Genomic DNA, 24,640 nt, shown 5'->3' on the forward strand with positions numbered 1-24,640 from the left:
CGTGGATGTACTCGCGGCAACTGCACCTTCTTGAGATATTTTTGTCACCGTCTTTTCTGATATACCTAAAAATAAAATTAAATGACGTTCAGACCTAATGCAATCATCCAATGTAAGGAAATTATTAAAATCATAATATATATTAATAATAAGGTTAAGATGTTTGCCTCCCTTCTTAGAAAAAAACCTCACAATTACTCCAGATAAATTATATATCATATTGTAGGTAATTGCTTGCTCTACCGGCTTCCACAACTAAAAAATTATTATTGCTTTTGTTTTTGTAAATTAATTAATTATTAAAATTATAAATATGTGATGGCTTTAATTTTGAAACAACTTCAAAATGAGTGACAACTATTATGCTTATTTACTACGAGTTATTCGCACGGGTATTGCTAGTAATACTTATCAGTAAACTAAGTATTACTTATTAAATAATTATTTTTACATATAACTATTATGTGTCTGTTATAAATCATATTATTGGGACTAACATCTGCTTATGGTAACACCATTTTACTAACCTGTCATAGCCGCTACCCGACGGGGAACATTTTCGTATGGAATAAGAGGAGCTTTATTAGTTTTTTCACGTTCACAAAACTTTTTAACTTTGAGAACCAATTCTCTTTCACCACTTCTTAATGTCTTAGGCTTGATTGATAAGTAAATAACACTAAAACAAATTAAAAACATTGAGAGCTCTGAACACTGATAGCATTGAAACAATACGACAACCAGTGCTACCAACATTTAAAACAGAAAGGAACTCTTTTGTGCAACGCACTGTATAGTAAAGTGACACAAAGAGCAAATGAAGGAACAATATTAATAAGCCAGAGACGAATATAAAATTAATTATATGTTCAAATATTTAACGCTATATTGCTTAAATTATTTCAAAACCTAATAATATATTGAATATTTTTGCTAAGAATTAGTAGAGGTACAGAATTACGAATATATATATATATATTAATCGAGCATCGAGCATAAAAGGCAACAAATTTATATTTCGTTTATGTGAAATACTCGGTAAAAAAAACGTCAAAAATAAAATTTACAACAAAATAGGGCCGCCTGTGTCTAGAAAAAAGTCGACCCTAACAATATTATTAAATTATTATTGTATTTACTATGAATAAAAAATCTTGCGGCGACGGCACACTCTCTCTAACATCTAAAAAAAAAGGACTAATAACATTGTTCTCCACGAAGCTCTCATTGGGTAATCCTAAGTCTCATCCTAGTCTTAAAAAAAATTCCTGTGAACTAAAGTAAATTTGTATGCCATTGCTACATATATGGTAACTTTAATATTAAATGGGATAGCGTTAAAAATGTTCAGGGTGAAATTGATATTCAGAAATATTCATAATATAAAATAAAACCTTTACAATGAACGCTACCATTGCTGTACGTGCTGTGTGGCTACGGCACTAAAGAATTTAGCCACCCCCTCTCTTCTCGTGGGTGTCGTAAGAGGCGACTAAGGGATAACAAGGTTCCACAACCATCTTGGAACTTAAGAAGCCGACCGATGGCGGGATAACCATCCAACTGCTGGCTTTGAAATACACAGGCCGAAGACGGGCAGCAGCGTCTTCGGTGCGACAAAGCCAGTACTGCGGTCACCAACCCGCCTGCCCAGCGTGGTGACTATGGGCAAAACACATGAGTTCACGTTATTTTTGGCGTAAACTTGTGGAGGCCTATGTCCAGCAGTGGACTGTATAGGCTGTAATAATGAACGCTACCATAAAAGATTGACATTTGCAATATTTTTAACCGACTTCAAAAAAAGGAGTAGGTCACTCCGTTCGACCGTATATATATATACATATAAATTTTTTGTGTGAGTTCATGGGTATTCGAGGATGGTTTAGATTCACAATTTGGTCCACTGAAAAATGTTTATTTAACTAATTTTTAATTTATAAGTAGTTGTTAATTTTGGAATGTTTTACATTGGATCCGGTAGACTGCGCTACCATCGCAGCATCAAATATTAAATGTTATTATATTTTAATTTCAGTTTTTCCCGACAGTTGGTGCTGCGATCAAATTCAGAAAAATATTTTGTGTTATGGCAAAACAACGTTTGCGGGGTCAGCTAGTATATATATATATATATATATATATATATATATATATATATATATGCCGATTTTGATAATTATTTTTTGTTGGAAAGGAGATATCCCTAGTTTAGTACCATGATTAGGAAATCAGGATCTGATGGTGGGGTCCCAGAGAAATCGAGGGAAACTCTCAAAAATCCGCATAACTTTACTGGGTGTACCTATTTTGATGATTTTTAATTTAATCGAAAGCCGATGTTTATCGTGTGGTCACATTTAAATTTCATCGAGATCTGATTACAGCTTTTGGAGTAATCTTTGATAATGCGTATTTACTTGACTATTTTTTCGTCTACCTAACGTAGTATTACTTGTCGATATAATTGAAGTCGGTTTTTCTTCGTTTGCCTTCAAACACAATTATGTAAGGATTTTTTTGCGCTCAACATAAAATAAAGAAAAAAACTAACAAAAAACAAATTAATAACAAATCGTAACATTATTTAACAAATTACAATTCGTGATAATTTAAAATATAGGTAAAGAACATGGCCTATTTTATCGCTCATGCTGTTCATTTACTTATACTCATTCACCTCTAAAAATATTATGACCACACCCTATTTGCTTTTTAAAAAAGATATTGAAATGTCATATTCAAAAATATTAGTTATCTGTACTCTCGGAATTCGTATTTTAGTAGTTTTAATGTGCCGTAAAACGTGGTGTATAGAAAATGCGGGGTGAATAGGAAAAAAATGGGAAAAGTTATTTCTACTACAATTTTAAGGCAAAGGACATACGAAAACTACCAAATTACTTTTTTTCACTGTGGTAACATTTTTTTTTGTACGATGGCAACACCCTTTTGTAATGAAGTAAGCAAAAAGTGGTATTTCAAAGGTTGTTTTCTGTACCGGTCGAAGTAAGTGTTTTGTTGCTCTCCAAAACTTCACATTTTTAAATGAGAAAAACGTTTACCCCCCTTACTAAACGTTAAACCCTTGGTGTAAAAAGCAGTTTCGATCAATCTGTTGTTCTCCTGGGATACATTTTGTGCAAAAGTAAGTGACAATATTTGTGATGTTTTTGGTTTATTCATTATAATCATAAATTGCGCATTTTTTGTTTGTTGTTGAGGTTAATAGACACGGGAAAGGGGTGAATAGACATGCGGTATGGGATCAATAGATACGCCATATGGGGTGAGTAGACACGGCATATGGGGTCAATAAAAACAAGAAAGATTTAACAGTCAGGGTTGTCACCTGTCCTTTTCTTACCTTACCGTAACCTCTTCACGCTTCAACGTTTAAAGTTATTAGGATGAAGTTTGGTATGAATATAATTCCCGGAAATGACCCACCGATCCATTGTTTTAAATATTATATAGAATAAAATGTGTGAATAATAAAATAGTTTATAATATTGTTATATTAGTAGTATTATAATAATTAATGTATTTTATATTTTAATTTGATTTAATCTATGTATGTATAATATGTATTAATTAATTTTAATATAATTATATAGTTATACAGTATACTATGACTATGACTAAATTAACATATGTATATTTTATTGTGTGTTTATTCTATTAACAAAACATTCCATGTGGGTTTCCTTTTTGGAATGGCTGCTATTTAATTTTTTCTCAAAAATTTCATGGATGTTTCAGGAAAAGCGCTAACTAGTATTTTTTTTTTTTTGTTATTTACAGATAGACATTGGTATTTTACCAACATGCCTCGCACATATAAGTCGGATCCAAGAGGTAAACACTATAAAAAGTACGACGAAGCTGTACTCTTAGCCGCCGTATAAGACTATGGAAAGGGACAATATTCTTTAAAAACCATTGCTGAAAAATATAAAATTGATAAATCTGTATTGTACAGGCACTGCACAAGAATGATGAAAAAGCAGGGAGGACAAACAGTTTTGAGTGAAGAAACAGAATTGAATATAATTAAACATATAAATATATGTGCTGAATGGGTTTACCCATTAGATGCCCTTGATTTACGGTTCCTTGTGAAAAAGTATTTAGATAAAGCAGGGAGAACCGTTACTAAATTCAAAGAAAATTTGCCAGGGCCGGATTTTGTTGCCTCTTTTCTTAAAAGACACAAGATAAAATTACCCAAAGGAATTCTCAAAATATAAAAAGAAATAGAGCAGCGGCCTCGCCTGAAATAATCAAAGAATACTTTATATACTTTATTGCACTCAAAAATAAATATAGAAACATAAAATAATAGTAAGGTTTATGGCAAAAGTGGACTTATCTCTGAAAGAGATTTCCTCCAGTCAACCCATGGTCATGAGTAAATGTTTCATATAGCGAGGCAAACAGTGCAAGAAGTATTCATTAAGAAGAAAAATAAAAAAATATATAAAAAAAAACTTATATAATACTTTAGTCAGTTAAGAGACTCCTTGTCCGATATTGATCCTAACAGCCCTACACAGGACCTAGTGCTAGTGAAGAAAGTCTCCAAGAGAGTCAGCAGGTTTTTCTCTCCAAATCCTTCGAACCCTAACACGAAACAATGATAAATTACGACGAAACTAACCTAACGGACGACCCAGGTCGCAAAAAAATAATAACAAAACGAGGTACGAAATATCCCGAACGAGCGTTGAATCACTCAAAGGCTGCTGTCTCAATAATGATGGCCGCCACCGCAACTGGGGAGCTGCTTCCGCCTTATGTGGTTCACAAATCCCTAAATTTATAAGACACTTGAACTGAAAATGGTCCCCGGGTGCCCGCTATAATCGCACGGCAAGTGGTTGGGTTGATTCAACAATGTTCGAAGACTGGATCAAATCTATTATAATACCTTTCTTCCATAAGAAAGAAGGAAAGAAATGTCTGATTGGTGACAATTTATCGTCACATTTGTCTTTGGATGTGATCAGCCTATGTCAAGAAAAAAATATTTTTTTTGTTTTTTTGCCGGCAAATAGCACTCATTTAACTCAACCACTTGACGTAGCCTTTTTCAGGCCCATGAAAATCGTATGGCGTAATATCATTTTAAAGTGGAAAAAAACAGACGGAAGGTCTCAATTGACTATTCCAAAAGGGTGTTTCCCAAAATTATTGAAGAAACTCATTGAAGATCTCAGTAGAAATGCCAAAGAAAATATACAGTCAGGTTTTAGGAAAACAGGAATATACCCTTTGGATGAAGAACAGGTGCTGAGCCGATTACCTGTGGATGACAGAAATGACGATGAAGACGCAGTAGAAAACTCGATTCTTGATATTTTAAAAGAAATGAGATATGAAACCATGAATATTGTAGAGAGTAAAAGAAAAAAGAAATTAAACGTCATTCCTGGAAAAAGCATTGGAAGGAAATAGAAGATTACGTAAATACAGATGAAGAAGTTATACCAATAAGTAAAAAGAAGAAAACTAATTTACGTCCAACTAAAACAAAGGAAATAAAGAAAACGAAATGTCTGCATTGGAGGAGAACGAAAAATCATTTAAAGGAAAAGGAAAAAAATCTAAATCTGAAACTGAATTAAACAGACAAGAGAAAAAAGAAGGAGAGCATGAAAATAACGAAATAAAAGAACTAACTAACTAACTAACTAACTCAACTGGCTCAGTGACCCGAAGTGAGTCTTGGCCTCCGAAACAAGATTTCTCCACTTTGCACGATCTTGCGCGATTTCCCGCCAATTATTGGCTTGGATCTCACTCAAGTCTGCTTCAACCATGTCCCTCCAGCGGTACCTGGGGCGACCCACCGGTCTACGTCCAGTTGGTCGACCCAGATACGCTCTCTTAACTGCTCGATCCTCCCCCATGCGTTCGACATGACCGAGCCACCGCAACCGATGGGATTTGGTAACTCCAATGATGTTTGGCTCTGACACCAGGTTTGCAATTTCAGCATTGGTTTTTATTCGCCAGCTGCCATCTTGCCCTTTAGACGGTCCCAGGATCTTACGGTAAATTTTCCTTTCCGTAACCAGAAGCCTGTTCTCCTCTCTGAGCGTAAGTGTCCAAGCCTCACAACCGTACATTAGGATTGGACGAATGATGGTTTTGTAAATTGTGATCTTTGTCTTCCTACTAAGAAGCTTGGACACCAAGACCTTGTGCAGGGCTGCACTGCACCTCAAGGTGTTTTGTATACGGATCTGTATTTCTTCGTCACGTGTATTCGTATCGGTTACAGTGCAGCCAAGATACTTAAATTTCGACACTCCCTTGTATGTGGTACTTCCAACATGGAGGTCTTGTCTTGCTTCGCGAATATTCCTATATCGCTTCATGTGGAAGTACTCGGTCTTGTCATGGTTGATCAAGAGACCAACCTTTTTTGCCTGCTCTTCGAGTGTCATAGCGGCTAAAGCAACGTCGCTAATGTGCTCCCCCAACAGGGCCAAACCGTCAGCGTAGCCTATCACCATATGCCTTCCATTCAGGTCAAGCCCCAGATCGAGTGTCATCAATCCTCTAATTACATGCTCTAAGACAATATTGAAGAGCACTGGTGACAAGGCGTCGCCCTGTTTTAGACCGGTAATAACAGGAAATTCGTCGCTCAGCTCGCCGCCAACCTTTACACACATCCTGCTCACTCCGGTAGCCGCCACCACTAGGTCCACTAGCTTTCTTGGAATATTAAAATTCCTTAAAATGGCATACAAGGAAATTCGATCCACGCTGTCATATGCTTTCCTAAAGTCCACGAACAATGAGTGAATGCTCTGAGCGTATTCCCATTTCTTTTCCATGAGTTGTTTAAGAAGAAAAATCTGGTCAACCGTACTACGATTGCGTCTGAACCCACACTGATAGTCCCCTAAGACTTTTTCCGCATATGGTTCTAGCCTTTCCAGCAGTATGTATGACCAGACCTTATAAGCAGTCGGGAGCATAGCAATACCTCGGTAGTTCGCGCACTTCTTTTTGGAGCCCGTTTTATGAATTGGGCAAATAATACCCAAATTCCATTCCTGGGGCTGTACTCCAAGGTCCCACACTTTTTCCAGGAGTTCGAACATTTTGGACTGTACAGCGCTTCCACCATATTTCCATAATTCAGCTGGTATTCCATCCACACCTGGGGCCTTGTTGTTTTTAAGCCTCATTATCGCCCTACGAACTTCGAAGAAGGTGAGCGGTCCCAGTTCCTCCTGATTGTCATCGGCTAGCTGGATAATCGGCTCTGTCGGTGGGGGGCAATTGAGCAGCTGTTGGAAGTAATCTCGCCACATGCACTTAACGACATCTTTGTCTGTGACTAAGTTACCATGATCGTCTTCTAGCATTTGTGTATCCGGCTGATATCCCCTCCTCACTTCTCTAATCTCCTGATAGAACTTTCTGGTCTCGCCTGCCTTCATAAGTCGCTCCATGTCATGAACGATGTCGTTAAGATGCTGTCTTTTAGCCCTTTTTATTTGTCTTTTGGCCTCTATCCTCAGTTCGTCATATTTGGTCTGCCATCTGTCTTCCTGGTTTGCTAAGATTTTATATTTTCTTCTTTGTTCCACCACTTTTTCACATTGTTGATTCCACCATTTCTTTCTTCTCTTCCTCTTCTTTGTACCAATTACCGTTGTTGCAACTTCTTTTACCGTGTTCTTTATTCTATCCCACCCCGTCTCCATGTCCTCAATCATCAAGTCTTTAAATCTATTGCTTAGTTCTATGTGGAATTTCTCTCTGTGTCGTTTATCTTTTAAATTGTCTATGTTTAATAATGGTGTGTGTACTTTTGTAGTTATCTTATTTGATTTTATTCTACATTTTAATTTAATACCAATCATGTAGTGGTCGCTATCACAGTCGGCGCCTCTGTACGACCTAACATCTTGGATTGTATTTTTGTGCCTATCATCGATTGCAACATGGTCTATTTGATTAACGGTATGGCCGTCAGGAGATCGCCAGGTACCTTTGTATATATCTTTATGGGGAAACATTGTGCTTTTTATAACCATTGATTTTGCTGTAGCAAAACTGATTAGTCTCAGACCATTATCGTTAGACTGGTCGTGTTTGCTGTGTCGCCCGATGGTAGGCACAAAAATTTCTTCCCGGCCAATTTTTGCGTTAAAGTCACCGAGGACTATCTTAATATCATAATTGGGTAGCTGGTCGTAAACCGCTTCGAGATGTTCATAAAAGCTGTCTTTAAATTCATCTTCAGCAAGTTCAGTGGGCGCGTATGCATTCAATATCGAAATATTTGAGAATTTGCCTTTTACTCGTAGTATTGATATTCTATCGGATATTGCATCAAACCGAAGCACACTACCCATGAATTTCTTAGCGACCATGAAGCCCGTACCGTATTTATGTTCTCCTTCTTCCCCACCACTGTAAAAGAGCACTGATTGGTTGTCAACATTGCATTCTCCTCGGCCCGGCCATCTTACCTCTTGGAGAGCTGCTATTCCGATATTATATCGATACAGCTCTTTATTAACTTGGTAGATAGCCCCGAGTCTATACAAGGAACGCACATTCCACGAAGCAATTCGGAAGTCCTTTAATTCGTGCCATTGGTCGTCGTTTTTGGGATCGGATCGTTTCTTTCTTGGTTTCGGTTTCGTAACTTGGTCTTTTTTGCGTGGGAGGGGCGTTAACCCGCCGCACAACCCCCATATTGCTGGAGGACCACACCCGTCAGAAGACAGCGAGTCCATCGGACTTAGCCGGAAGCGTAGCTAAGCTGTACTACCGACTTTTTCCTCCGTCCGTCACCCAGAGGACGCTTACGCTAGCGCATTACACCGTGAGGGCCGATGCGGCGCGTCACTGCGTTTAGTGGGCAAGGAGATGATCATCGTGATGCATCTTCTTCATGCCGTGATGTAGGGATTAGCCAGTCAACATGATGGATTTAAAGTTGACTGCCCAGGGTGCGCCGAACGATCAGTAATGTATCGTCACTCGAGGAGGCTCTCTACTCACACCCTCAAATAAAAGAACAAGAAATAGAAAAACCATAGTTTAGAAAAGATGAAAGAGATAAACCAGAAATAGAACTTGACCAGCTAGACGAAAAACAACAAGAAAATGAAAATAATAATTTAACTGAAAGGCAATATGTGGAAACAACCTTGGATCGTACGGAGTTAGAAATAGCAACTATGCCTATGATTTATCAGGATATTTTTTATGGAGAAGAAGTTATCATTCCGAACACTCAAGATATGGACTGTAATTCTGAACAAAAGAAAAATAATATTAAAATTATTTCGGACGAGATAGTTCCGACGGATACAACAAAAAAAAAACGAATAAAATTAATTTGAAGCAATGTAAAAGAATAAATCTAATGTCTCCTGTGAAGATTTCTAAGTCTCCAGCTGCCCCAAATGATCTCCCCAGCACAAGTGGCTTGAAAATACCAAAAATGCGACAACCATCTTTTTATAAGAATGATTCAGAAATACTCCGAGATTTAATGGACGATTCAATTTAATTTTGAATAATTCATTAAATTTGGAGTATAAAATAATATTATTAGTCTATAAGGCTACCACGAGACGGACTGCATCGCATCAACTGCGTGAAGTCGATATGTTCAACTGTGCGCAGTGGATACATTTAGTTGAATGCATTTGGCGTTCGATGCATGTTTGATGGTTGTCTAAGTTTAAATGCAATTATAACCTAAATACTTACTTACCTACTGCTTGTAAATTAAGTTTTATTGTATCTACTTTAACAACTTGCAAAAGGATGTTGTATATGATTAATGGTTGTGCAATTAATAAAATTATTTATTTCAACTATAAATGTTTATTTTGCCTCATACTAAACATTATGCTTTTTTAACTGCCTCCACATATAATAACAATAACCATACTAACCTCCTCATTTTAAAGAGTAGCTGTTGTTATACAACTAATATAAATTTTTCAAAAAAAAAAAAAAAATATCTACAATATATTATGAGTAAGTAGTACCTGTACATTATATACCAAGTGTCAACCCTACAGAATTTTTCTATTCACCCTATTACGAGGTGAAGAGAAAACACTTAAATTGTTGTTTTTTATAAAAATAAACAGATAAATTGGGTAAAACTGTATAGTGACAAATAAAATAAACCGAGACTCAAAAGAAAACAACATTTTCTTAACTGAAGGTAAAGAAATACATAGTTTAAGACTTAACCAAAGTTCAAAATCGTGCCTATCGACCCCGTTTTACGGTGCTTAAAATGATAAATCGATATATATTTTTTTAGTGAAATAAATAGTAAATGGAGTTTTACAAATGTCCGTAAGCTAATGTTTTTTTTTTATGTAACTGAAGTAGGGCACTGCAGGAAATATCCTGCTCAAATTTGGTGTAGCCCAATCGGGGTAGTACCTCGACCTTACAGAAGATCACAGCTAAATAATAATGCTTTCAAGCATTGTTGTGTTCCTGTTGGTGAGTAAGGTGACTAGAGTTCGTGGGGGTTTGGGGATAGGGTCAGCAACGTGCTTGAGATGCTTCTGATGTTGCAGACGTCTATAAGCTACGGTAATCGCTAACCACCAGGTGAGCCGTACGCTTGTTTGCCGACCTAGTTATAAAATGGAGACACGAGACAGATTTACAACTTTTCCGTGCGTTTTGTTGCTTATAAATGGTATGCAGTTCTAGTTCACGTGGTTTTACTGTCTCTCGCTTGTATGTAACTGTATACTGTCAACTTGCTAGTTCGTATTCAGCGTGTAACATCCCACTGTGAGCGGCTCAACGTGCTCTCCGAGGCACGTTGGGGAGACCCACAAAGACAGACATCCAAATCGGAAAGAAATATTGTTAATACAAATACATCATCATCCCGTGCGGGTGTCGAACCCGCAAACCGTTGGTGTTTCAGGCGCCTACTCGCACCACTCCACCAGAGTGGTTGTGCTTATCTAACGCCACGCCACTTCTCTGTCCGCAGTCCCTGTCCATCCTGCGCTCGCACATCCGAACCCACACGGGCGAGCGGCCGCTGCACTGCGCCCACTGCCCGGCCACCTTCGCCCACCCGGCCGCCCGGTACACTCACAATAAACTCTTGCATAGAAAAACTTATTAAATATGTTTGGTTTCATTGACTTTTATTTTTATTGAACGACATTGACACTTCTTTACGCACGCTCGACTTGGGGAGTAAGCTGGAGAATGCGTGACGAGAGCGTTATGAAAGTGTGATCGGGCGTGGCGAACGGAGCAAGAGGGATGTGCGAGTACACGTTTTCTTTCCCCTCTTTCTCTCGTAGCCCGTTACGTTTCGTAGATCTAAGACACAGTGCAGACCTATTGTGCAGAAGTTTTATTTCAGTCATGTGGTCTCAACTCATCGCAACTAAAAGTGAGATTTGTTTAAGCTGATATTATAATTATCATTGATCTTAATTTTAAGAAGAAATTTCGTAAGCCGTATTAAAATATTATTATTAATAAGTTGGTTGAATTCATGGAGTTTATCAAATAAACTTTTGAACGCCAAAGTCGCCTATACTTGACAGCCACTAGCGAGCCCTGTGCCCCAACGGCGTCTATAGGCGACAAAAAACCCAGACTACAAAAATATTACATAAACTTTTATTTTTAATACTTATTAAGAATATATTTCTAGCATTTTCATAATCATAATAATATGCTCATATCGCTTTATTCACAAAAATATTTATATACAATAATGAGTTCCCTGGTTTTTGTGATAGGCAAAGCCTGTGTCACAATGAACCAGTGTGCTCTTCCATTATTTATTTCTAAAGCAAACTTTACACAAGAAAACTTAAGTAAATTAATTATTTTAATTTAACATTTCTCAAAATAGAATATCCCAGCAACTGAGTATGAAAAACGAGTCTTTTAAAGCTACATATACTGAAAACATTGAAATTAAAACATGCATTCGTATTCCACGTCTATAGTTGATCGCTAGGAATGTGACGCAAGAGGCATACCTACATATTCTTTTAGCTATTCACAAAATCGCAATTCTACTCAAACGTGTTATATTTTTTTATGAATAATTTGATATTTGAATTAAAAAAAAGGTAAAAAACATAAAACTATCATCAGCTATCACATAATTAGAAAATAAAAAGAAAATCAAAACAACTAAAATCAATCAAATCGCCAGTATAAATCAGATATCTCAAATCTGGTGCATCCCTAGCGCGTCACCAATTATCTTTCATATTAGTGATCTTCACTATGAACTGTCAGTTGAGATACGCAATAGGTCTATGGTTGGTAGCAGTCATTCTGTATATTCAATGCACTCTGTGGCAGTCATTGTATATATTACTATTAGTGTCAAATTGGTGTCAAATAGTATTGATTTAAATGTGAAGTAAATAAACTGCTGTTTTAACGATGATAACAAGAAAAATTCCATTTGCTCGATAACGAAAAAAAACGACTTCAATTACATCGACAAGTAGTACAACGTAGGTAGTCGAAAAAATTTCCAAAGAAATACGTATAAATTTATGTGGTATCACATAACAAGTTCCAGCCTTCGGTAAAGAAAAGAATCATCAAAATCGGTACACCCAGTAAAAAGTTCGGAGTAATAAAATACATGTGAATTGATGACCTCTTCCTTTTTTGAAGTCCATAAAAAATGAAGATTAAATATGAAAGCAAGGTCCGACGAATGCAAAGGGAGAGAGCGAGAGCTCTTAAAGCCGCTACAGCTGTGCCAAAGCCGAAGACAACATCTACGGAACGGATGAGGTTGCTACGCGCGCGGCGGAAGGCCTTGCTTCTTGACGACGAGCCCATATGTACAGGTTTGACTAAAATATAGGTTTTAATCTAAATATATTGATTATCAGAAATAAAATGCTAAATGTATTTTTCGTGCTAAATTTGCTCTTGTTTTGGGAGTCCGGAAACACAGTACAAAAGTAGGTACAAACACCAAGACCACTGTAAACCTCTATGTCACCTATACAAAAACCCTACCTATACCTACAAATAATTTATATTTATTAATAATTGTTATTATTAAACCTATTTAGAAGATTTCCGTGATCGCAGATCGAAGACGCGAATAAGATAGAAACAGCCACCGCTGTGACCACTGCGTCATAGTGCAGTCTCTTGTTTTCTATTTAGGTAAATTTTATGTTCAGAAGTAGGAAGACACTAGACACTGGCACTTTGTACTAGACCACTGAGACGCCGGAAACAGTAGCCGAGTCGTAGATTTGCCGATTTGTCATTTTGTAGTTTTTAAAAAAAATGTTAGGTAATGTATATCCAGAAACATTCCAAATAAAAAACGATGATTTGTATGTGAAGATACTGTAAACTATTGTGTGTTTGATACAGGAATTCGAAAATTTCATACATACATTTTTCATACAATTTTGATTTGTTTTTATCTGGGCTATCTGGATCTAGATAGATCTATCTGGAATCCTATGTAATAATGCTATGTGGAATATAAGTAAATATAAACCATAAACCTATCTTTAAGTAATTAGTGAACATTACTTCATTGTAATTTTACAAATTGCAATGTCATTTTATGTGTGAATTTTTTTTTATATTATTAAAACTAAACAACTGCTTTGGTGTAGACTTTTGTGTGCCGTGTGGTCACCTAAGCATCGGCGGTTTGCGGGTTAGATACTCACTCGGGGTGGATATATGTGTTTGTTTTGGATGTTTGTCCTTGTAGGTTTCCCTACCATGCCTTGGAGAGCACATTATGCTGTCCTGTCATTATGGTCCCGGTTGTTATCAAATACACCTGATAGTGATCTTTACTTATATTAGAGAATATATCCCCCAACCCACATTGGAGCAACGTTCTTGATTAAGGTCCCATCCTCCTGCCAAATGGAGAAAGAGGCCTATGCCCAGCAGTGGGAAGCTACAGGTTGAATTGTCACATTTCTATTTTCAGATAGAAGATGACTCAGATGATTATCTAAGAATAAATCATAAAATATTGACTTTCATGACAAACAAAAAGCTACAATACAATACAAATATACTTTATTGTACAACCAAAAACAACAACGAACAAAAAAAGGAATGTACAAAAGGCGGTCTTATCGCTAAAGAGCGACATTTAAGATAGGTGTTACAAAGCTACAATGTTACATTTAAAGATAGGTGACCTTCCTCACAAGTTTCAGTGTCAAGGGGATACTTTACAAAGAATTTAGGAAGAAAACGTTTCTTAAATGAAGAACATGCAGAAATTGACGGTACTCCACCTGAGAAGAAATACGCAAACACAAACGCCCAGACCACAACAAATATCTCCTATCACCTATAAAAAATATGTTTCTTGAGCTCGGATCGGACCCGCGACCACCAGTGGAACAGCACAGCACAAGAAAATTTACAGCAGCACACAATATAGCTACTAATTTTTACATTAATTCAATATCCCTAATAATGCGTATTTATTGGATTATTTTTTCGACTATACCTACGTTGACGATTCCCATTTTATTAGTTTCGATATTCATTGAAGTCAGTGGCGTAGTGTAGGTGGAGGGAGTTGGTGAGGGGGGGGCATGGTACAATGCACAGGGCATTGTATGAAAGGGGGCGGCAAAATCACCACAATTTTTCAATTAATAAAAGTTTAAGTCCTACCTATCGACAGCGTGAAAGTACAAAAAAGAGAAAGCGAGATGATGTCGAGTGCCGTCGAATTGGTACTGACCAACACCCCACTGTTCTCACTAGTAGTAATTATAGTAAAAAATTTAATACAGTCTTTACCAGAAGCTAGTACATAGTCATAGTACAAGCTAGTACATAATCTTCATATATAATATAATATCATATATAATAATTTTTCCGATACCTTGATCACCGTAAACATTTTTTTTACGGTAATTAGAGAACAGAAAAGTTTATAAGTTTTACCGGTAAATAGAATAGAGGATCGGCTAAATTTTCCGAAAGTGTAAAACACTATTAATTAATCTTTATGGATAATTATTGCCAGTAGGGCGACACTTTTTTTGCTATACTTTGTATACCAAACTTGAATTTTTATATAAATTGGCAAAATTGTACGTCAAAATGAAAAAATTTAAACGTCGGAAACGTCGTAATTGTCAAATTTTGACTCGAACAATTATTTCCTAACCGCCATATTATATTGCAACCACCGAGTAACCACGCCCGGAATTTTGGATTTTTCGTTTTTTCTGCATATATATTTTCTGAGCCCTAATACTTTATTGTGAGAATATTATTCGTCGCTTCTAGGGATTTACTATGGGTTTGTATTTGAACCTGAATCATTGGTCTTTTTGGTCGAACGAAGTAATTTTGCTTTTGAAAATTAGTTCTTAATATCCATATCAACAGAAAATAATAGTATTTTATAGTTATACCTATATTTTTATTACTTATACTATATTTTTCTGTTTTCATTCCTTTAGAAAATACAGTGAAACGTAATGTGAGATATCAAAAATGTACTATTTGTGGTCTAAAGAGGACCCCTGGACTGGAGCCAATGTATTTTTGAAGAAGTTTCCACTTGATCCAGATCGGTTAGTGTAAATATTACTATGCTCTGTGGTGTTAACAATAGAACAATACAATATTTAAATAAATTCGGTCATTCGTTAGTTAAGTGGGCTCCGATTTATGGGGTGAAATGGGGGTGGGGGGGTAAAGGGTGGTGGGGAGGGTGGGTTTTTTAGCCCCCCGTAGTGTGCTTTTCGTGTAAACCCCGTGGTTTCGAAGATATCGTGTTTGAAGTTTTGGGGTTAACTTTACGTGATTCAGAGATATTACAATACCTTAGAGCTCCGCGTCGACTCCACCTTAACTCCGGTGCAGCGGGAAGTGCACTCATATACTCCATTCACCAACTTTCACACTGTATTTTCGAACAAATTTACGTAAAAACGATCTCGATTGCAAGACCAACAAACGATACGAACTGACGCTTAACGACTGACAAATCGACACTTTTAAACAAAATAACGCGTCAGACACAATATTCTAATAAAATTAGTAACATTGCGTGCTAGAATATAGGTTTAGAAATTCGAAAAATACCCAAAACCGAATCGGAGCACCCCACTGTCCACGTGGTCTTGGTCTGTCCTACCCCTAGAGTGTTTTTTTGTGCCGCGGAGGCGCGGAGCCAAGCGTTCCTCTAACTTTCGAAATTCTTCTTCTAACCTCAAAACTTTAACCATGGATATCTCCATAACCAAGGGGTTCTGAGGTGTGACAGTGGTACCAGGGGTAGCGCCGGGGTAGCGCCCCCCCCCCTTCCCCCACGGTCCCGAAATTCGGTTTTTCCTAATCTAAAGCTTTGTGTTTTAAAGGAAATGCTAAGTGACGCCTTATTTTGGTCAACGGTGTCTATTTGTTAGTCGTTAAACGTCAGTTCGTATCGTTTGTTGATCTTGCAATCGAGATCGTTTTTACGTAAATTTGTTCGAAAATAAAGTGTGAAAGTTGGTGAACAGAGCATATGAGTGCACTTCCCGCAGCACGGTAAGGTATTGTAATATCTCTGAATCACGTAAAGTTAACCTCAAAACTTCAAACACGATATCTTCGAAACCACGGGGTTTACGCGAAAAGCACACTACGAGGGGGGTAAAAAACCCACCCTCCCCACCACCCTTTACCCCCCCACCCCCATTTCACCCCATAAATCGGAGCCCACTTAACTAACGAATGACCGTTATATTTACGAGAGCATACATCATTTTTATTTGTTTCAGCTGCCTAATGATATGGAAAATTACATGCGATACCATATAATGGGCACTGTCAATAAGGTAATGTTAAAACGTGGCAGACTCCCTACAAAATTCCAATGTCAAAGTGACACAAAAACTGTAACATCTCGGCCCGCTGCTATCAAAAGGCAAAGATTGGCTTTAGTACAGGAAGCTCTCGTAGACATTAAATTGGAGAGTGATACCAGAGAAGCAAATGCAACTTTATCTCCTAGTAAGTACTTATTAGAATCAAAGTATAACTATTCCTGTCTGGGAGTGTGTAATTTGATTGCTCCAAGATTTAGACAGATTATCAATTTACACCTTTATCTTTGTTTTACGTTCACCTGTAGAAGTCGTAGACGGACATCAGCCAAAAAATCAAGAATCAAGGTTTTGTGAAGAGTACATACTTCAGACGTAAGTCAGAGCAAACAGAATTCAAATCCCATAGTATCGCAACATCACCATCCAAAACATGGACGTCAACTGTATCAACATCTCCCTTCAAAGTAGAACATGTAAAGCTAGATATGCCAAGTGCTTCCAAAATCCATAGAAAATTACTTGTGGATAGATCTGATAATGACACATCACTGTGCCAGTCAATATTACAACAATCGTCACCATCAGTCCAATAATTACAGTTGAAATCAATGTCGGAAAGCAGTACCTTAAATGAAGAGAAAGATATATTAGGAAAGAGTAGAAAAGCAAAGTAAACCCTAGACAATATATGAAATAAAATTGAATCCAAACATGTTTGTATATTGGAATAACTCATAATATACTGTGTTTAAAAAAAAATTGAATACAACAGGCTCAGAACTTTCTGATCAATTTAGAATATCTACATCATATGCTATAAAATATTTAGAAAATGTATTCCAATGATTTCTGATGTCCTTAAATCCTTTATTGTAAAACGAGATAAGAAAATGGATGAAGACATCCCTTCCAATCGCATTTAGGCATCACTACAATAAAGTCAACTGCACTTATAGGTTTTGGAATTGAAATAGAAAAGCCTTGTAAATCGGTACATCAGGCATTAACATGGTCAGAATATAAGAAAGAATATACAATCAAATACTTAATACACCAAATGGTTTGGTAAATTATATATCATCCGGATATGGATGGATAAGTAACACTTTACTCATGGAAAACTGAATTTTTTACATTTTCGTCATGTTTCTTTTCCACTGCTATTCTTAATTTGCTTTCTAATACCCGACCTCTCTTCATGGCTTTTGTGTCCGGAGTATTGGTTCCTATGATCATAGCCACCAATGATCCATCTGCATTTGCTTACTTTGTAAGCTTTTGAAGCTGTAACTCGCCCGTACCTTAAGTCATGTCACAATCTGATGTTGTGCCCGAGTATTCTCTTCAATAATTTTAATATTTTTTTTTCTGAAAAATACATGGATATTTTGTTCAAAAAAGAACCACAGTTAAGTTCATCACAACTTTCTAAAATTAAATAATGTAGTGAAAAGTTCTCAACCTCATTTGTTTTATTGTTACTGTTTGATACTTCTTAGAGAAATTGTGATAGAAAATCATTTTGCAATGCAGTCTACGTAAATTGTTGTATTTTAACAGTGGACAGATCTTCGGTAGTAATGTATTTAATATTTGTACCAACTTAAGTCAGTTTTGAGTTTTTCCAGTAACACCGAATTTCTGTACATAATGGTTCTTCGCTACTTCTGTAGACCCATATCAGGAAAGCTATTGAATGTTTGTAACCGCCTGTAGATGCAACACAGTCATGACACTGGATGCTTACGACATTATCTTGTCAACCGAGGAGGTTCTCAATTCCATTGTATTTTTTTTAATGTATATTACCTCTGAACTTTTCAGTTTGTGGACCGATTTCTTATTTTCTCACATCTCATTGGCCTTAGTTCGTCTCATTATCATCATCATTTCAGCCTATTGCAGTCCACTGCTGGACATAGGCCTCAACAAGTTCGCGCCAAAGATGCGTGAACTCATGTGTGTGGCTACGGTAACAAAGAATATAGCCACCCCCTCTCTTCCCGTGGGTGTCGTAAGAGGCGACTAAGGGAAAACAAGGTTCCACTACCACCTTGGAACTTAAGAAGCCGACCGATTGCGGGATAACCATCTAACCGCTGGCTTTGAAATATACAGGCCGAAGACGGGCAGCAGCGTCTTAGGTGCGACAAAGCCAGCCCTGCGGTCACCAACCCGCCTGCCCAGCGTGGTGACTATGGTCAACACACATGAGTTCACGCATTTAGTCCGTCTATTGCAGATGTTTTAGACAGTGTCAGACAGACACTGTGTCGCCTAGGTCACTCTTCAGGAAAACGCAGAGTTGCCTAAGCTCTGCGCCACCCTCTCGACCTCACTGGCTAGGCCCACAGGAACGCCGAGTCAATACGTGTGGAGCTAGTTCGGCTGCAGGAGTCTTTCGCATTTTAGAGCTATGCCACGAATGCTTGACAGAGACCCCATTCCGGGTTTCAAATGAAGTTTTCCTTCTCCAGGACCCTGATGATTTTGGGCCAGGTTTAACCTTCGGCCGCCTTTTACGACCCCCACGAGAAGAAAGGAGATGGTGCTATTCTACTCTGCCGACACCACAGGGTATGATTCTTACTTTAATCGAAAGCTAATGCTTGTCCTTTAAATTTGTTCTTTTTGAGTAATCTTTGATAACGCCAAATTGCTACGCCAGTATTCCAAGCACTTTTCGCTGTTATGCTGCCTTGCCAGTTGCTGAATCATGTATCTGCAGAAACTTATCGATTTATCATGATGCTACAGTAAATTTACATTTTTTTGGAAGCTCCACGCAATTCAGGCGTAATCTAATGAGGGAATTCGGGAAATGAAAAGCATTGATTACAATAAATCTGACACATTTATCATCTAAAGAAGACGCTTGTGAGAGTTGAAGCGGTTCTTGGTTCGAAGTCCTTTGATCTTTGGAACTTTGTAAAGTTTGTAACGTGACGCGATTAAGAGGGAATACTTTTGAATTAAGAAGACCTAGAAACTGTTATTAGCAGAAGCAAATCTATGGAAATAAATAAAATTGGTGTCTTTTTTTAATAATAAAAGAACCCTTTTTACTAAATTCATTTGTATGTATACACGATACATATACCAAAATAATATTTTTTACAATTTTTGTCTGTCTGTCTGTCTGTTTGTTCCGGCTAATCTCTGAAACGGCCGAACCGATTTTGACGGGACTTTTACTGGCAGATAGCTGATGTAATAAGGAGTAACTTAGGCTACTTTTATTTTAGAAATTTATTTATTTTATAACTCTGCGAACTGAGCAATAACTATTTTGTTAAATTCCACTCGGACAAAGTCCTGGGCACAGCTAGTTTACATGTATATTACATACACGTATTTTTAATTAGTATTTAATTATTGTTGTTTGACAATGACGTGTAATTTTAAGTATCAGCTGTTTAATATAATTCTATTACTGCAAGTTAGTTATTTTTACCGCCAGGTGACTAAAGAAGCCACGCTTCTTCCAAGGTCCCAATAAAAACATATTTACCATGAAAAGTTGTTGTCGTTTAAAAGTTGTTTTTCTCACGTGTCTTGTATGTATGCATATAATATTATTTAGTACCGCTGAACAGATTTATATAATTACTAGCTGACACCTCAAACGTTGTTTTGCCATATATGTTATGATGAACCCCCTTGATTACTAACTTGTAACGATTCTAAGACCTACCTATATGCACACAAAATTTCATAAAAATCGTTCCAGCCGTTTCGGAGGAGTATTGTTACTAACATTGAGACCCGAGAATTTTATATATAAGATTCATCATCATCATCATTTCAGCCTATTGCAGTCCACTGCTGGACATAGGCCTCCACAATTTCGCGCCGAAAATGGTGTGAACTCATGTGTGTTGCCCATACTTTCCACGCTAGGTAGGCTCTTACGTCACCCACGCGAAGAGAGGAGGTGGCTATATTCTTTAATACCGTAGCCACACAACTTACTTAATTTTATATATAAGAGAAGCTATGATAAAATTCGTTTTGATAAACCAAGTGTTTTTACAAAAACGACGTTAAAAAAACCCAACGTGACAACTTTGAGACGCTATAGTTTTTTTTTTTGTTTTGCAGGAGTTGACACTTCCAATGTTGAACCAGAAATAAAGGTTGAACGCGATGATGACGAAGGTAACCCTGATAAAGACGTGCCATCACTTGAAGTAAATATAAAGATGGTAAGTGGCAGATTCTAATTTTGAATAAGATTTTAATTTTTAACCGACTTCAAAATAAGAAGAATGTTAATGTGTATTCAATTGATTATTTTTGCGATCACCTACGTTGTATTACTTGTCCATGTAAGTTGAAGTCGTTGTTTGTTTGAGAGCACACAAGTATATTTTCTTGATCTACATTTATTTTTGTAGTTTTTTTGCGTTATTTATTTTTAATGTCTGTGACTGGTGCAATTGCCAGAAATAAATATCATTCTTTCTTTCTAAATAATATTTATCGTATATTTAGGAACATGAAGACGAAATTAAGGAAGAAATTACATTAGAAGAAAATAACTTTCAATGTCGGATATGTCTTAGTGCTGGCAGGAAAATGTCACCGTTGGAAGAGTACGAGGAAATCTATAAAAAACTGTTATTTGACATCTACCCATATCGAGTAAGTATCGAATCTACTTTGTTTTAGGTTAAGATGTAACAATGAAAGTCTATGTTGCCTGTTTTCAAAATTAATTTGAGACTGTTATCTGAGATGTGAGATAACAGTTGATCGCAACAAATGAAAGCCTTTTATATGTTCTACTCAAAATCTGGACCAGAACGACTTGGGAATTACTTCAACTTTGAGAAGATAACAGCTATAATAATACTGCTTATAAGCAGTGTTATGTTTCTGTGATGAGTTAGGTGAAAAGAGCTCCTGCGGGGATTGGGGGTAAGGTTGGCAACGTGATTCCGATCCTTCGATGGTGTTACAGGTCTGTAAGCTACGGTAACCGCTTACCATCAGGTCATCTGTACACTTGTTTAGTTGAATAACAAAAAAAAAATCCTCCAGATGTCAAACTTCCTTTTTCGTCCATATTAATGACTGTCCGATACACGTATGTAGCCTTCGTTGTATATAGGAGTGTAGAGGTGTCACTGAAATTGTTTTCAGAATGAACATATTCAGCTTAGTACTGTCCTGGTCTGCTGGGAGTGTCGCGCGGCGCTGAGGAATGTGGACAGGTTCCAGAGGAAAGTTAGAGCGGGGCACGACATGTTACAAACGGAAGATGTATGTATGGCATATACAATATAAATGTAATAATTGGAGTTTACTCCTTAAGCATATATCATTACAGCCTATACAGTCCACTGCTGGACATAGGCCTCCACAAGTTTACGCCAAAAATAACGTGAACTCATGTGTTTTGCCCATAGTCACCACGCTGGGCAGGCGGGTTGGTAACCGCAGAGCTGGCTTTGTCGCACCGAAGACGCTACTGCCCGTCTTCGGCCTGTGTATTTCAAAGCCAGCAGTTGATGGTTATCCCGCCAACGGTCGGCTTTTTAAGTTCCAAGGTGGTAGCGGAACTGTGTTATCCCTTAGTCGCCTCTTACGACACCCACGGGAAGAGAGGGGGTGGCTATATTATTTAGTGCCGTAGCCACACAGTAAGCATAAGCCTCCTTAAGCATATAAGGCCCCAGGTATTAAAAAAATATGAGGAGTAAAATCTACTGAACGAATGACCTCGTTACGTTTCTCATAACACCATCTATCGCCAATAGATGGCGTTATTTGATTCGTTTATTTACCATTTGATATGGTATTAATCTTTTCTATTTAGACAGTCGATAAGTGATGATCGATAGTGAAGGAGTAAACTCTAGTCGTGCGTCGGAGTTGACACACATTTTTTTTATAGAGTTGGAGTTTTGTTTCATTTATTGTTTGCAGTATTTAAAGCAGGGTTCGCCAAACCGATTCATAAAGGTAACCGTTTGAAACGGTTACCGTATGAATCGGATACCGATTGAAAAGGTTACCGTTTTATTTCGGTTCCAAAACCGTAATAAAACGGTTACCGATTAAACTGTAATACCGAAATATAACGTTATGTATTTCGGTTTTAAATGATTCGGAGAAGTAACAGAGGGTGACAAAATCTGTGAGCCATCGTTTAAAACGAAGAATCTGTAATGTTCCTTTGCTTTTATTGATAATGCTTGGTTTTTCATAAGACTGGCTTCTTTAACTATGAAAGTAATTAAGTTTTTTGTTTTGAATTATTCGTTATATGCAATATAAACATTAACGCGAAAAAGAGATGAAAACTTGCTCGCGCCACGCCCGGGGCCTGTCGTCTATCACAAATAAATAAGTTTTAAGTAAAATCACGCAACACACGGGAGCGAATGAGATAGAGATATGGTGTACGTTCGGACCGAAATCCGAGCTAGCGCAGCGCAGCTACAAGAACGGGAATTGCCCGCTTAAACTTACGACGCGAACGTTATGCCTACTACCGGTTTATTTCGATACTGTATTACCGATATGATTCGGTTACCGAATGATTCTCTTACCGTTATTTTGATTCGATAAGTACCGTTTTATAAAGGTAAATAACCCATACCGGAATATCCCTGATTTAAAGAAATTTAGTCAAGAAAAGAATTACATATATGTTTAAACTTTTGCCTTTATGTAATCTAAATAATGACCATCTATGGGATCTATACTATAAGACACTATGTGTCGACACAGTGGTCACAGTATGTCACAGCAAACAACTAATACGCTAGCGATTACGGTTATTAATTATATATACAGATGCTTAACATGGTCTGAGCGTTTGTGGTCTTATTATTTTGTGTTTCTCAACGCTGACACAACATTCTACTCGAATCTGGGAAATGTTTAGCCCTTGTTTTAGCTTAATAACAGTACAATTAGATTTTACTTTCAAATTTTCATATTCCACTCTTGTTATGAAAATATTATTCAAAATAAAACTCAAATATTTCTTTATTTAAGGAATGCTTCAAAGGCACTTCTGAAATGTCATTTTACAAATTAATATCAAATTATTTAATTAATAATTAAAAAAAAAACAATGGTTAAAGTACCTTCCTATATTAAGCCACCGACTATTCGGAATGTAGATTTTCAGAGAAGAATCGGCAAGTAACTCTGCAGTTAATTGTTTAAAATTCTTTCAGATTAATGTTTCTCTATCGACTTTAACAACAGTTGTCTTCAATGATTCAAACCCTGGTACAATATTTCTAACAGAAGCAGACAAGCGAACAGACAATCTCAATTCAGAAAATGAAACAAATGACAATCGAGAAGATAACGATTTACTCATAGAAAAAGAACACCAAGAAAATAGAAAAGGAGATAACAAAGGAAAGTCAAAAAAGAAATTTACCAGAAAAAGAAAAATGGTTATAAGAAAACCTAAATTCAAAGTTGTTGAGGGTGTTGAGACATTTAAAAGAGTTGATTTCGATTTGGGTGTTTCAAAAGTTCTGGATGAAAAGAGAAACGATGAGAGTTGCAAACAAAGGGGATACAAATGCTCAACTTGTGGTTTAAGTTTTGATGATGCGAATGAATTAGATGATCACAACGGAGAATGTGATCCTGAGGTAAAGCTGTATATTAATAATATTAACATATGAAAGGCACAAAGCCAGGAGAAAAAGTGGTAAAGTTACCTTAAGTAAACTTTTCTTAAAAATCCTTGTGTCACAATGTTAGTTAAAATACTCCTCCAAAACAGCTAGACAGATTTTTATGACATTTTGTGTGCA

At 37.0% G+C, this 24,640-nt stretch overlaps 2 protein-coding genes and 2 long non-coding RNA genes across 4 annotated transcripts in view; all 4 read left to right on the forward strand.

Moving 5' to 3' along the window:
• LOC123666277 (zinc finger protein OZF-like) overlaps positions 1-11,174 on the forward strand; it is a 28,052-nt gene extending 16,878 nt beyond the window's left edge. Inside the window, exon 11 of the mRNA XM_045600442.1 lies at positions 11,018-11,174. Within this exon, the coding sequence (XP_045456398.1) occupies positions 11,018-11,155 (138 nt within the window). The 3' untranslated portion in view covers positions 11,156-11,174. The remainder of the gene's footprint in view (positions 1-11,017) is intronic.
• On the forward strand, positions 3,103-3,863 carry LOC123666280. The gene is made up of 2 exons (XR_006745200.1): positions 3,103-3,148; positions 3,805-3,863. It is a non-coding gene; the product is annotated as an uncharacterized LOC123666280 (long non-coding RNA).
• Positions 11,175-12,636: 1,462 nt separating the features above from the next.
• Positions 12,637-24,508, forward strand: LOC123666036. Its single transcript, XM_045600245.1, has 5 exons — positions 12,637-12,866; positions 20,952-21,055; positions 21,345-21,494; positions 21,996-22,115; positions 24,044-24,508. Exons 1-5 carry the CDS (start codon positions 12,698-12,700, stop codon positions 24,506-24,508), a joined length of 1,008 nt encoding a protein of 335 aa, XP_045456201.1. The 5' UTR covers positions 12,637-12,697.
• On the forward strand, positions 15,051-15,594 carry LOC123666155. Its single transcript, XR_006745157.1, has 2 exons — positions 15,051-15,331; positions 15,495-15,594. It is a non-coding gene; the product is annotated as an uncharacterized LOC123666155 (long non-coding RNA).
• Positions 24,509-24,640: the final 132 nt, after the last annotated feature.

The sequence above is a fragment of the Melitaea cinxia genome, chromosome 25 (genome assembly GCF_905220565.1).
Source record: "Melitaea cinxia chromosome 25, ilMelCinx1.1, whole genome shotgun sequence".
Taxonomy (NCBI): domain Eukaryota; kingdom Metazoa; phylum Arthropoda; class Insecta; order Lepidoptera; family Nymphalidae; genus Melitaea; species Melitaea cinxia.